This window comes from Chrysochloris asiatica, unplaced genomic scaffold, assembly GCF_000296735.1.
Source record: "Chrysochloris asiatica unplaced genomic scaffold, ChrAsi1.0 scaffold00039, whole genome shotgun sequence".
NCBI lineage: Eukaryota > Metazoa > Chordata > Mammalia > Afrosoricida > Chrysochloridae > Chrysochloris > Chrysochloris asiatica.
This window is the reverse complement of record NW_006408557.1, coordinates 22,329,447-22,342,895: the sequence shown is the minus strand read 5'-3', so window position 1 is coordinate 22,342,895 and position 13,449 is coordinate 22,329,447. Positions and strand designations below refer to the sequence as shown.

Sequence of the window (13,449 nt, the reverse complement as noted above, 5' to 3'; positions counted from 1 at the left end):
TCTTAGAACATATCCTTAATGAAGTTCTGTTTCTTTAGAAATAAAAGTAACCGAGAACAGAGATTCTCAATATTTAGAAATTTATTACTACTTCCAATAAACATAAAAACTTCCCCCCTTCTTTAAAACTAGTTGGTTTCAAAATAATTTAAACACAAAAAAGTCAAATCAATTCTGAATCTATTTTACCAAACTACTCACATACATCAGTTGAGATAATTAATTTAAACTATAAATTTAGAAAGTGTCATGACATTAAATATTTAGAAACATTTTTAAGAATTTTCTCAAGACTATATGCATATACTACAATTACCAATTCCATGGGACAATCTTCCACTTCTTGTGCCAAGAAGGCATTCATTAAAGAGGATTCCTCAATAGCCAAAGAAACCATTTCAACAAAATCCTGCTAAAGAAAAGTAGGATAAGATAGATAATTCTGCTAGTATTTATCTCAGAAACAATCATTTCTAAAGCTCAAAATATTATTTCTGAAATATTACAGTATAGGTAGTCCATACCTTAAATCTTCCTGTTTTCAAATGTCTCCCACAAAATTACTGGCATACCCCTGCCCTCCTTGCTTCCTACCCTTTTCCCTTTTGTTTTCCTCTCCACTGCAGACCTCACGGCAGATGTCTCTATGGGTGAAGTGCTTCTTTGAAGCATTTCACTTAGCCTCAGTCTCAGACCTCTATTCTCATGCTACTACCAGGTGGTGGTGGTATGTCATGGAATCAGTTCCGACTCATAGCAGCCCTGTATAGGGTTGTCCAAGTCTGTAAATCTTTATGGGAGCAGAAATCCTCATCTTTCTCCTGCAAAGCTGCTGATATTTTTGAACTGCTGACTCGAGTTAGCAGTCCGACTTGTAACCACTATGCTACCAGAGCTCCTTCTAGTACCAGGTAGCAGAAGGAAGAGATATGCAATGGTCAAGCACAGGGAGTGAGGAAAGGGGTATTAAGATCCCTACCGAGGGCCAAGACAGGATTACTAGGGAAGAAAAAAATGGTGTGCAGATTCTGAAAGGGGAGGGAAGAAATAAAGGAAGAGAAAAAGAGAATAGATATTCTCCATTCTCCACCATCCCCTCCCAACTTTTTCATTGCTATCAGTTATTGACTCCCTTTTTGTTTCCCACCTGTCTCCAAATGTCACTCCCCAGCTGGAATCCCAAATCTTGATTAAGTTGGGAACTTTCTACAATATAGTTTGAATTTTCACTTCAGCTTTTAAAAATTTTAGTATTTGCTGTTGTTGAAGCTAAATAAAATTAAAACAGGGTCATGAGACCCAAAATATGATCTTGAACATATCCCACTTGAATTTAGAGATCATCTCAGGAACAGATTTGATGTATTAGATATTAATGACTGAAGACCAGAATGGCTGTGGGATGACATTGAAAATATCATACAGAAAAAAAAGCATAACGTCACAAAAAAGACCGGAAGAAAGAAAAGGCCAAAATGGATGTCAGAAGAGACTCTGCAACTTGCTCTCCAGTGTAGAGATGCTAAAGTGAGTGGAAGAAATGAGTAAGTAAAAGACCTGAACACACAATTTCAAAGGGCAGATCAAGAAAATAAAGACAAGTGTTATAATGAAATCCCCAAAGACCTGGAGTTAGAAAACCAAAAGGGGAGAAACACATTCAAAATTTCCCAAACTGAAAGAATTGAAGAACTTCAAACCTCTACTTGCAATATTGTTGAAGGATTGATTCCATGGGCAAAATATTATTGAATGATGCAGAAAGCATCAAAAGAAGATGAAAGGAATACATAGTCACTGTACCAAAAATAAATGATCAATGTTTAAACATTTAAGAGGTAGCATACATACATATATTAGATAATATATACTATTATATAATTATATAATCAAGAACTGATGGTACTGAAGGAAGAAATCCAAGCTGCACTGTAGGTATTGGCAGACACAAGGTTCCAGGAATTGATGAAATACAAATTGATAGCTTTCCACAAGCTTATGTAGCACTGGAGGCACTCATTCATCTATGCCAACTGACTGGACAATATATATATTTGGTCCATCCCAAAGAGAGGTGACCCAATTGAACAGTATCATTAATATCACATGCAATAAAATTTTGCTGACGATAATTAAACAACAGCTGTAACAGTACATCAACAGGAAACTGTCAGAAACTCCAGCTATATTCAAAAGTGGGATATCATTGCTGACATCAAATGGGTCTTGACTGAAAGCAGATGATACCAGAAATATGTTCATTTGTGTTTTACTGACTGTGCAAAGACTTTTGACTGTGTGGATCATGACAAACTTTGGATAGCATTGCGAAGAATGGGTATTCTAGAACACTTGATAGAGGAACCTATACATAGACCAAGAGGCAGTTGTTAGAAGAAAACAAGGGGATACTGAATGATTTAAAATCAGCAAAGGTGTATACCAGGCTGTATTCTTTCACCAGATTTATTCAATCTGTATGCTGAGTAAATAATCCGGGAATATAGATTATATGAAGAAGAACATGACATCAGGACTGGAGGAAGATTCAGTAACAACCTCCAACATGAGGATGATGCAACCTTGCATGCTGAAAGCAAAGAGGATTTAAAATACTTACCAATAAAGATCAAAGACCACAGCCTTCAGTATGGATTATTCCTTAATGTAAAGAAAACAAAAACCCTCACACCTGGACCAGTAAATAACATCATAATAAACAGAGAAAAGATGGAACTTGTTAAAGATTTCATTTTGCTTGGATCCATAATCAGCACTCATGGAAGCAGCAGTCAAGAAACCAAATGACATATTGCATTAGGCAAATCTGTTGCACAAGACCTCTTTAAAGAGTTGAAGAGCGAAGATGTCAGTTTGAGAACTAAGGTGCACCTGACCCAAGATAGCGTATTTTCAGTTGCCTCATATGCATGTAAAAGTTAGACAATGGATAAGGAAGACCAGGGAACTGGTGCATTTGAGTTATGGTACTGGGAAGGAATATTGAAAGCACCATGGACTGCCAGAAGAACAAAGAAATGTGTGTTGGAAGTACAGTCAGAAAGTTCTATAGAAGCCAGGATGGCAAGACTTTGTCGTCATGCTTCCCATAAATTATCAGGAGGGACCAGTCCTTGGAGAAAGACAGTATGCTTGGTAAAGGGTCAATGAAAAAGAGGACGACACTCCAACAAGATAGATTGGTACCGTGGCAGCAGAAAAGGCTCCAAGTATAACAAAAATTGTAAGGATGGTGCAGGATTGGGCAGTGTTTCGGTCTGTTGTGTGATATGAGTTGGAACCAAATATTTGGAACCTAACATATACACACATAGATTTGTTATTACTGTTAAATGCCAACAAGTCATTTCTGATTCATTGCAACCCTGCATAGGGTTTCTGAGGAGCAGGTGGTGGGTTTGAACCGCAGACATTGCAGTTAGCAATCCAGTACTTATCCTACTACCCCACACCAGGACACCTTTGGTGAGTCTAAGGAATTGCATTCTATGTACATATTGTTGAGTCATCATGTTTTTCCCCATTCAAATTCTATGAATATTCTATATTTTAGATACTTTGAATTTTGTAACTACTTTAAATAAAAATTCTGTTTTATGAAGATTTGAGAATGATTAATCAGAATCAGTATCTTCTTTTCCCTTCAAATTGACTGTGATCCCATGTCTGACTATATTTCACATCTGTTCACCATTTTTAGAAGCAGACTAAACATAAGACATACTCAGAAATGTTTTCCATCTCCTCAAATTAGGATAAAGGAGCAAAGAGTTCAAAATAACTAGCGCATCAATCTCTTTCCTTCTTTGCACTTCAAGCATTTGGGAAAATAGATTTTGTTTAGAATATATATGATCAATAGAGTTATATTTTCCTTACAAAATACCATAAACTAAACAAGTTTGCCTAGTCATAATTTTCAGTAGATGCTCGCAAAGAAATGCAAAAGCCCAAATAAGGAAGAGTACTACTTGCAACCCAATATCTTAATATCAAATATACAATCATATATTTAGCAAAACACATTTTGTTTTAATGTATTACAAAATTGTCTTGTCTTCCAATGGCATTCAGTTTCAGTGTGGATTGACTGAATTCCCTGAGTGATGATCAAAATACAAGGGTGATGGAACAAAACAGATAAGCACTGGCTTATTTTTATCTAGTATGGCTATAATACTTACATCTCTACAACTAATAAAGTGACAAATGGAAAAATATCTTAAAGCACATTGTTCCCAGCTATCTCAAAATATTTTTTGAATAAAAAGGATTTTTTGGTTATGGAGCTTTAGATAGTTCTTTAGAATCAAGGCCAAAGTAATTTGTGAGTCTAAAACATAATGCTTTTAGAGGTGGGAGGGCGGGTAGACTTATAATGAAAAATAAAACATAGGTTTATTGGCTTATTGTTGGACAGTCATCCATTTAATGGCTAATGCACAGTAGTCCATAATGTTTTGTTACTGTAATGTATGGTAATAAAATACTATTTCAGTATGAAACTACCTTCTAAGGTCATTTCTTATCTGAAACTTCTAGGGAATACTGTTCTGTAACCCATATTTTATCCTGAAGTACTACTGACTAAAGAAAATGGTAGAACAATGCAAGATAAAATATGAGTTATAAATGTAAAAAAGGTCTTAACATTCCTGTGATAGTCCTAAGGAAAAAAATTACCACAGCTGTGTTAGAAAAATAATGCTTCTAAGATTCTCTCTGTTTAACTTACCTGAGAGTTAGTATTTTTACTGATATCCTCTTGAGAGCTATACATAGACTCATCAATCACATCCTTCCAAGTTTTGGTGTAACTTAACTCTTGCTGGGAATTTGGCTTTTCCATCACGGAGGTCTCTGAATTATCAAGGAAGTAAAGAAGGTTTCACCAAAATACCTTTCAAACTTTAATTGGGATATGGTGGTGCCAAAAGAAAACTTTGCTAGACAACTTATTATCTAAGAATTTAAGCAAAGGGTATATAGATTATTTATATGGCTCCCCAAGTCTTACTTATTTATCTTCCTTTTTCACTCCCCATCCTTCTTCTCCACACTCATTGCCACACATTCACAAAACAAGGAAGACAGCTCTGAAACCCATCTTAGTATACTGTCTAGCAGATTGTAATGCCTTAAAGAAGGGTGATCAAGAGTAGAGATTCACTCACTATATATGTTCTTTTTATTATCACTTTGGAGTCTTGGTGTGGTGCTGTGGGTTAATGCGCTGGACTGCAAAGTCAGTTTGAACTGCAAGGTCGGTGATCACAGCTACTGCTTGGAAACCCTATGGGTCAGAACTAGCTTGACAGCACTTAACAACAATTATCACTTCATAATTTTATAAAAATAACCAGAAATTATTAACACTCCATGTGTCCTCTGAGTAGTGGGATGTATCTATGTCTTTGGCTAACAATATTGTGTAAATGCTATTCTTATGATTGGATGGTTTTCATATTAGTTGTTTTAAAGTGAAACATCATCTAGCTAAACACAAAAGTGGTCATTGTTGAAGGTTTGTGAGTACTGCCTCTGGGGCTGGGGAAGACCAGAAAGAATGAGATTAAGAGCGAGCTACACAGATGGCCAAACTTGGTCTCTCATACTTCGGACATACTGTCAGGAGGGACCAGTCGCTGGAGAAGGATATCATGTTTGGTAAGGTGGAGGGTCAGAGAAAAAGAAGAAGACCCCCAATGAGATGGATTGGCCAAGTGGCAGCATCAATGGGCTCAAGCATGGCAACAGTAGTGAGGTTGGCCCAGGATCAGGCAGTGTTTTGTTCTGTTGTGCATAAGGTTGCTATGAGTTGGTACCGACTCAATGGCACCTAACAACAACAACAGCACATAGTCATATATACTTACCTTTTTGATGAAGCTTATGGGACAGAAAAAGAAAAATCCAAAACAAATTTGCAGTGTTGATGTAGCAACACGTATTTTAAGCACTCTTCTAGTGATAGCATTTGTAATTAAGAATAAGGAATTAGATTCCATGCATATTTTAAAATATAAAATGAATTTCTGTTTCTACAACATCATCTTCAACAGTGACAGAATTAGGAAGTCTCACCTACTATGTTCTGGTTCCCCATTTTGTCCCTTATGAACTCCTTTTGTATCCATTTTCCTCCAAGTTTAATGCCAGAGGACAGAAAGCATTTTGTGAACAACTGTAAAAACACACATTTTTGTATAAGTACAGCAATTTAAAAAAATACAACCATATAATGATACAACACAAAAACTATTACTTTATACACAAATATCCAGAAAATTAATTCAAAAGAAGTGAGGGGTTTTGCCTTCACATATTTAAACTTCATTATAAAAATTTTAATTAATTTGGTGTGGCACTGTGGGTTAATGTGCTGGACTGCAAAGTCAGTTTTATCACAAGGTTGGCAATTCAAGCTCATTAGCCACTCCTCGGAAACCCTATGGAGGGCCACTATGGGTCAGGACTGACTCCATGGCACTTAACAACACCAACATGCAGATATACATTTATTTGTTTATAACCAAACATTACATCCATGTAAAAGGATAGAAACCATTACCCTTTGTAGTTCAGCATGAATCAAATCCTGAGCAGCAGATGACAAAAGTGTATCCACTCCACCTTTCTTCTTCCACATCATTAACCTATGGGTAGGAGGTGCAAGTTCCAAAACCGTGAGTGTATCCGCAAAAGAAGTCAGCTGTTTATGCATAGTTTTGCTACTGATCTCCTTGATTGGGTCTATGAGCAATTTCCTTCTTTTGCTTTTCCTTTTCTCAGCAATGTCTAAGTATAAGAAGAAGGCACAAATGTTGATTAGTTATACAGCCTTTTAAAATGATACTGTACATACTGTATATCTAAGAAATGTATATTTATCACAGCACACCTTCCAGAGTTATATTGGGAAGAAAGTTGATCTTCTCTTCTGAAAATTACATTTTACAAGGGTTTTGCCTGAACAGCTAGCAGCTGATGCATTTTATAAAGTGTTGCTGAAAGGTGCTTAGGAAGGACTGTGTTGACTTAATAAATGGGTAATTGTGGAAATGTGGAGCATAAATAATATTGTCAGGGAAGTCACCTAATTTAAAGGATCTCTAAAATGTAAACTATCTATGTAGCAGGATAATTTTGGAAATATTAATGTGTATTTGTTCAGTGCATTTTCCCCTCCTCTACTGAATAAATACTATTACAATACTATTACAAATCTCAAGTAGGTAGCTAGGTCTATGGGATTTCGCTACTAAGGGAATTTTACCATGTAGAAAGCAGAAGCTGCCTAAAGTTAAGCTTTTCTTTGGTAAAGCTGCAAAAGGGTAGATAGAGAAGGTTAGATTTCCCAGAATGAGTGGATATATGAAATGAAATGGAAGCAGAAGCAGTAGGATGCTATTTGCTGATGTGCCTCAGTAAGAACTTGGGAACATGGCAAGATCCCAAAGGGGATGACTGTGTGTAGGCTGGGACAGTGGGTACCACACAATGATATTGCTGATGACCAGAGATCTCCTACCTCCAACACCTCTCCCCTGAACTCTGGTATTACATGGTCTAAGGAAGCTGGGGGAGCTATGCCTACTGAATTTCCTGCCAGCCCATTAGCTCAGAGTTGAATTTAGTAAAGAGAAAATGTAAACTCCTTACATGCCTGACTACATAACATAAAATTCATATTAATTATATGACTTAGAAGTTCTGGTGTGGTGCTGTGGGTTAATGCAAGTCAGACTGCAAAGTTAATAGAACTGCAAGGTCGGTGGTTCAAGCTCACTAGCTGCTCCTTTGAAATACTATACAGGGTTCGCTATGGGTCAGAATTGACTTGATGGCACTTAACAACAACAACAGCAACAGGACTTAACATGAGGATGTTCCTCAAAGACCTAGTTCTATATTAAATCCACACTTATTGTTTATTCTACATTAAATTCATACTTATTGTTATTATTGTACAAAGCTGTATGATATCTCTTCTGTGCTTGGTGATTAGCCTGTTTTCATCCTTTCCTTTCCTTTTCCTCTGGCTTTCTGATTCAGATGACCATTTTAATTACTTAGATCTTAGACTTACTTCTTACAAATCATACTTTCCAAATATTTATCAATATCTACCACATGTCTGAACTCCTAGTGTGGTGCTGTAGGATCAGCCTGGACTGTGAATCGTAAGGCCAGCAATTCAAATCCATCAGCTGCTCCTTAGGAACCCTATACAGGGTTGTTATGAGTCCAAACCAACTCTACAACACTTGACAAGAAAACCCACCCCATGCCTGTTTGTTGTACTGTGGTGGCTTGTGTATTGCTATAATGCTGGAAGTTACACCACTGGTATTTTAGATACCAGCAGGATCACCCTGTATTGTAATATAGTATTGTAATGTTGGAACTTGGTGGGCAAGTTCGAGTGAAGCTTCCAGACTAAGACAGACTAGGAAGGAGAGGCAGACCACTTCTAAATGGTTAGTCACTGAAAACTTTATGAATAACAGAAGAACACTGTTATATATAGTGCCATAAGATGAACCCCTCAGGTTGAAAGGCACTCCAAATACAATTGGGGAAGAGTTGCCTCCAGAAAAGTTGACAGTCATTATGTGAATTAAACAAAGCTTTTGAGACCTTCATTTACTGATGTGGGTACAACTCAAAATGGAAAGAAACATCTGCAAATATCCATTAATACTCAGAACATGGAATGTATGAAGTATAAATCTAGGAAAATTGGAAATCATAAAAAATGAAATGGAATACATGAAAAATGATATCCTAGGCATTAGTGAGAGCAGGCCAGTGCTGATCCTACAGTGAGTGCCACATGCACTGGTATTGGCCTTTTGAATCGACAGTCATATGGCTTATTATACCAGGAATGACAAACTAAAGAAGTATGGCATTACATTCATCGTCAATAAAGAACATTTCAAGATTTATTGTGAAGTACAATGCTGTTTGTGATAGGATAATATCCATACACCTATAGGAAAGACTAGTTAATACCACTATTATTTAAATTTACACACCAACCACTAAACTAGTGATAATGAAATTGGATAATTCTATCAACTTCTTCAGTATGAAATTAATCAAACATGCAATCAAAATGCACTGACAATTACTGGTGATTGGAATGTGAAAGCCGGAAACAAAGAAAAAGGATCAGTACTTAGAAAATATGGTCTTGGTGATAGAAATGATGCTGGAGATTGCATGACAGAATTTTGTAAGACCAATGATTTATTCATTGTAAATACCCTTTTTCAACAACATGAAAGGCAACTATACACATGGACCTCACCATGTGGAATACACAGGAATAAACTTGACTACATCTGTAGGAATAGATGATGGAGAAGCTCAAATTATCACCTAAAAGAAGGCCAATGACTGACTATAAAACAGACCATCAATTGCTCATATGAAAGTTCTGGCTGAAGTTGAAGAAAATTAAAGCAAGGCCACAAGAGCCAAGATACAGCCTTGAATATATTCCACTTGAATTTAGAGACCATCTCAAGTACAGATTTGATGCATTTAGACACTAAAGACCAAAAATCCAGAGGAGTTGTTGGATGGCATCAAGAACATGAAAAAAACCAAAAGATCACTAAAAAGATAGAAAAGAAGGGAAAGACCAAAATGATGTCAGAAGAAACTCTGAAACTTGCTCTTGTACACAAAGAAGCCAAAACAACTGGAATAAATGAGGAAATAAAAGAGTTAAACACGAAATTTCAAAGGGCAGCTCGAGAAAACAAAATCCAATATTATAATGAAATGTGCAAAGACCTGGAGTTAGGAAACCAAAAGGGAAGAACACACTCAGAAGTTCTCAAGTTGAAAGAACTGAAAAAAAAAATTTAAGCATTGGGCTGCAACATGGAAGGATTCTATCAGCAAAATCCTTTTGGAGTCCTGGTGTGGTGCTGTGGGTTAATGCGCCAGATTGCAAAGCTGCCTGAAATGCAAGGTCGGCAGTTCAAGCTCACCAGCCACTCCGTGGAAACCCTATACAGGGGCGCTACGGTTCGGAACCGACTTGACGGCACTTCACAACACAACAACATCAGCAAAATACTTAGTGATGCAGGAAGCATCAAAAGAAGATGGAAGGAATTCACAGAGTCACTGTACCCAAAAGAACTGAAAGATGCTCAACCATTTCAAGAGATAGCATATGATCAAGAATTGATGGTATTGAAGGCAGAAGTCCAAGTTGCACTGAAGGCACTGGTGAAAAACAAAGTTCAAGTTATTGATGGTATACAAATTGAAATGCTTTAACAAACAGATGCAGCACTAGAGTGTTCATTCACCTATGCCAAGAAATTTGGAAGACAGCTACATGGCCAACTGATTGGAAAAGGTCCTATATGTGTCCATTCCAAAGAAAGGTGACTCAATGGAATGCAGAAACCATTGAACAATATCATTAGTACCAAAATTTTGCTGCAGATAATTTTAAAATGGCTGCAGCAGTCCATCAACAAGTTGTTGCTGTTGTTAGGTGCCATCGAGTTGGTACTGACTCATAGTGACCCTATGTACAACAGAACTAACCACTGCTCAATCCTGGGCCAACATCACTACTATTGCCACGCTTGAGCCCATAGATGCTGCCACTTGGCCAATCCATCTTGCTGAGGGTCTTCCTCTTTTTCTCTGACCCTCCATCTTACCAAACATGGTACTACAGCGCTTTGTCCCTCCTGACTATATGTCCGAAGTATGAGAGACAAAGTTTGCCCATCTTGGCCTCCAAGGAGTACTCTGGCTACACTTCTTCCAAAATGCATCTATTGGTTCTTTTGGCAGCCCATGGCACTTTCAATATTTTCCGCCAACACCATAACTCAAAAGCACCAATTCTTCTAAGGTCTTCCTTATTCATTGTCCAGCTTACGCATGCATATGAGGTTATTGAAAATGCCATGGCTTGGATCAGGTGCACCTTAGTCTTCAAGCTGACATCATTGCTCTTCAACACTTGAAAAAGGTCTTGTGCAGCAGATTTGCCTAATGTAATATGTTGCTTGATTTCTTGACTGCTGCTTCCATGAGTGTTGTTAGTTGATCCAAGAAGAATGAAGTCCTTGACAACTTCAATATTTTCTCTGTTGATACGAATGTTTTTCATTGGTCCAGGGGTGAGAATTTTTGTTTTCTTTACATTGAGATGTAATCCATACTGAAGGCTGTGCTCTTTGATCTTCATCAGTAAATGTTTCAAGTCCTTTTTTTTTTTTTTTTTTGAAGAGAACTTAAAACATCAACAAGGAGCTGTCAGAAATTCAACTCGGATTCAAAGAGGCCATGGATTGATGGACAGCACTATAGAAGTTAGGTGGATCTTGGCTAAAAGTAGAGAATACCAGCAAGATGTTTACTTGTGTTTTATTGACTAAGCAAAGACATTGACTGTGTGGGTCATTATAAGCTCGGATAATATTGTAAAAAATGGGTGCTCATGAGGAACCTGTACATAGTCTAAGGGCCAATTGTTCAACTAGAACAAGGAGATACTGAATTATTTAAAATCAGGAAAGATGTGTGCCAGGATTATATCCTTTTATCATCCTTATTCAATATGTATGCTGAACAAATAATCCAAGAAACTGTACCATATGAAGACAAACACGGCATCAGAGTTGGAGGAAGAGTCTTTAATAGCTTGAAATATTCAGATGATTCAACCATGCTTGCTGGAATTGAAGAGGACCTAAAATAGTTACTGATGAAGATCAAAGACCACAGCCTTCAGTATGGATTGTATCTTAATGCTAAGAAAATAAAAACCCTTAATAAATAAAATAATGATACGTGGAGAAAAGATTGAAGTTGTCAAAGACTTCAATTTGCTTGGATCCACAATCAGCATTCATGGAAGCAGCAATCAAGAAATCAAACATCTAATCTGCTGCAAAAGACCTCTTTAAGTGTTCAAGGGCCAAGATGTCAGTTTGAAAACTAAGTTGCACCTGGCCCAAGCCATGGTATTTTCAATTGTCTTATATGTATTTGAAAGTTGGACAACAAATAAGGAAGACTAGAAAATCAATGTATTTGAATTACAGTGTTGGAGAAGAGTATTTAAAGTACTATGGACTACCAGAAGAACAAACAAATTTGTCTTAGAAGATCTACAGCCAGAATGCTTCTTAGAAGTGAGGATGGCAAGACTTTGTTTCTTGTTCTTTGGACATGCTATCAGGAGGGGCCAGTCCCTGGAAAAGAACACCATGCTTGGTAAAGTGGAGGGTCAATGAAAAAGAAGAAGATCTCTTGGACTGACACAGTGGCAGCAACAATGGGCTCAAACACAACAATTGTGAGGATGGTGCAAGACTGTTGAGTTCTGTTGTGCATAGGGTCACTATGAGCCAGAAGTGACTTGATGTCACCTAACAACAACACACAGGCTGCTTCCACTACCTTCTACCCATTTATTATTTCACCAGTTAAATGTGAATTCTAACTCCATCACTCTGCTTAAACAATTAGACACCAGTGACTTTCTAATTACTAAAGCTATCACACATGTTTTGGGTTCTCAACGATTTGGACCTTTCCTCATGTTTAGCATATAACAATATTAGCCACCTTCCTCTCCTCAAAAGATTCTTCCTTCCATGGCTTGAATTCTGTCACTATCTCTCCACTCACCCATTCTTTGGTACTTTTCCTGCTCCATATGCAGGCATGTCCTTTCTTGTTCCATATGCTTTTCTTATGCAATCTGAACTATTCTCATCATTCAATAAAATTACAATAATAGCTTGCATTTAGTACTACATTTCAGGTACTTGGCTAAGTACTTTACATGACCTGCATCATTTCACCATTCCAATAATCTTATGAGTTAGGAAATTGAGACTTGGAGAGCTTATGTAACTTTCACAAGGTGCCACAGCTAGTAAGAAGCAAAGCAAGGGTTGAGACCCAGGAAGTGTAATTTTACAGTCTGACACTACATGCTAACTCTTGAGAAATGATCTTCCAATTAATCTTTCCTTATAATCTACAACAAATTTGCTTTCCTAAAATATTCCTATATTTTAAAAATGTAATGACTTAACATTAAATTTTTAAGAAAATTTTATTTCTTAAGCTCAGGATTCAAGTTCTGACCCCAAACTAAGAGTTTTTGAAATACCAGCTACTTTTTTTTTTTATGTTTTATTGTGAATTAGGTGATAGTTTACATGGGAGAATATTAGCTTTATATTCATCCTATCATATTTGTTTCCTTGCCATGGTTACAATCCCCTCCATGCATCATCAAACAACCAAAGGGAATACCCTGTAAGCCTGTCCCCCCAGTCATCAGCACACAGCCCCTCTCCCTCTCTGGGTCTAGAGTTCCCAGCCATTCCATCTCTCCACGTCATCGTCTCTGCCTCTATCTCTGGC

The 13,449-nt window shown here is 37.2% G+C and overlaps 1 protein-coding gene across 1 annotated transcript in view; it reads right to left on the bottom strand.

Moving 5' to 3' along the window:
- Positions 1-13,449, bottom strand: part of RAD21L1 (RAD21-like 1 (S. pombe)) — a 73,632-nt gene that overhangs the window by 13,107 nt on the left and 47,076 nt on the right. The window contains exons 8-11 of the mRNA XM_006860733.1: positions 6,593-6,819; positions 6,106-6,205; positions 4,757-4,881; positions 317-412 (exon numbers count right to left, since the gene is read on the bottom strand). Coding sequence (XP_006860795.1) covers positions 317-412; positions 4,757-4,881; positions 6,106-6,205; positions 6,593-6,819 — 548 coding nt within the window. The remainder of the gene's footprint in view (positions 1-316; positions 413-4,756; positions 4,882-6,105; positions 6,206-6,592; positions 6,820-13,449) is intronic.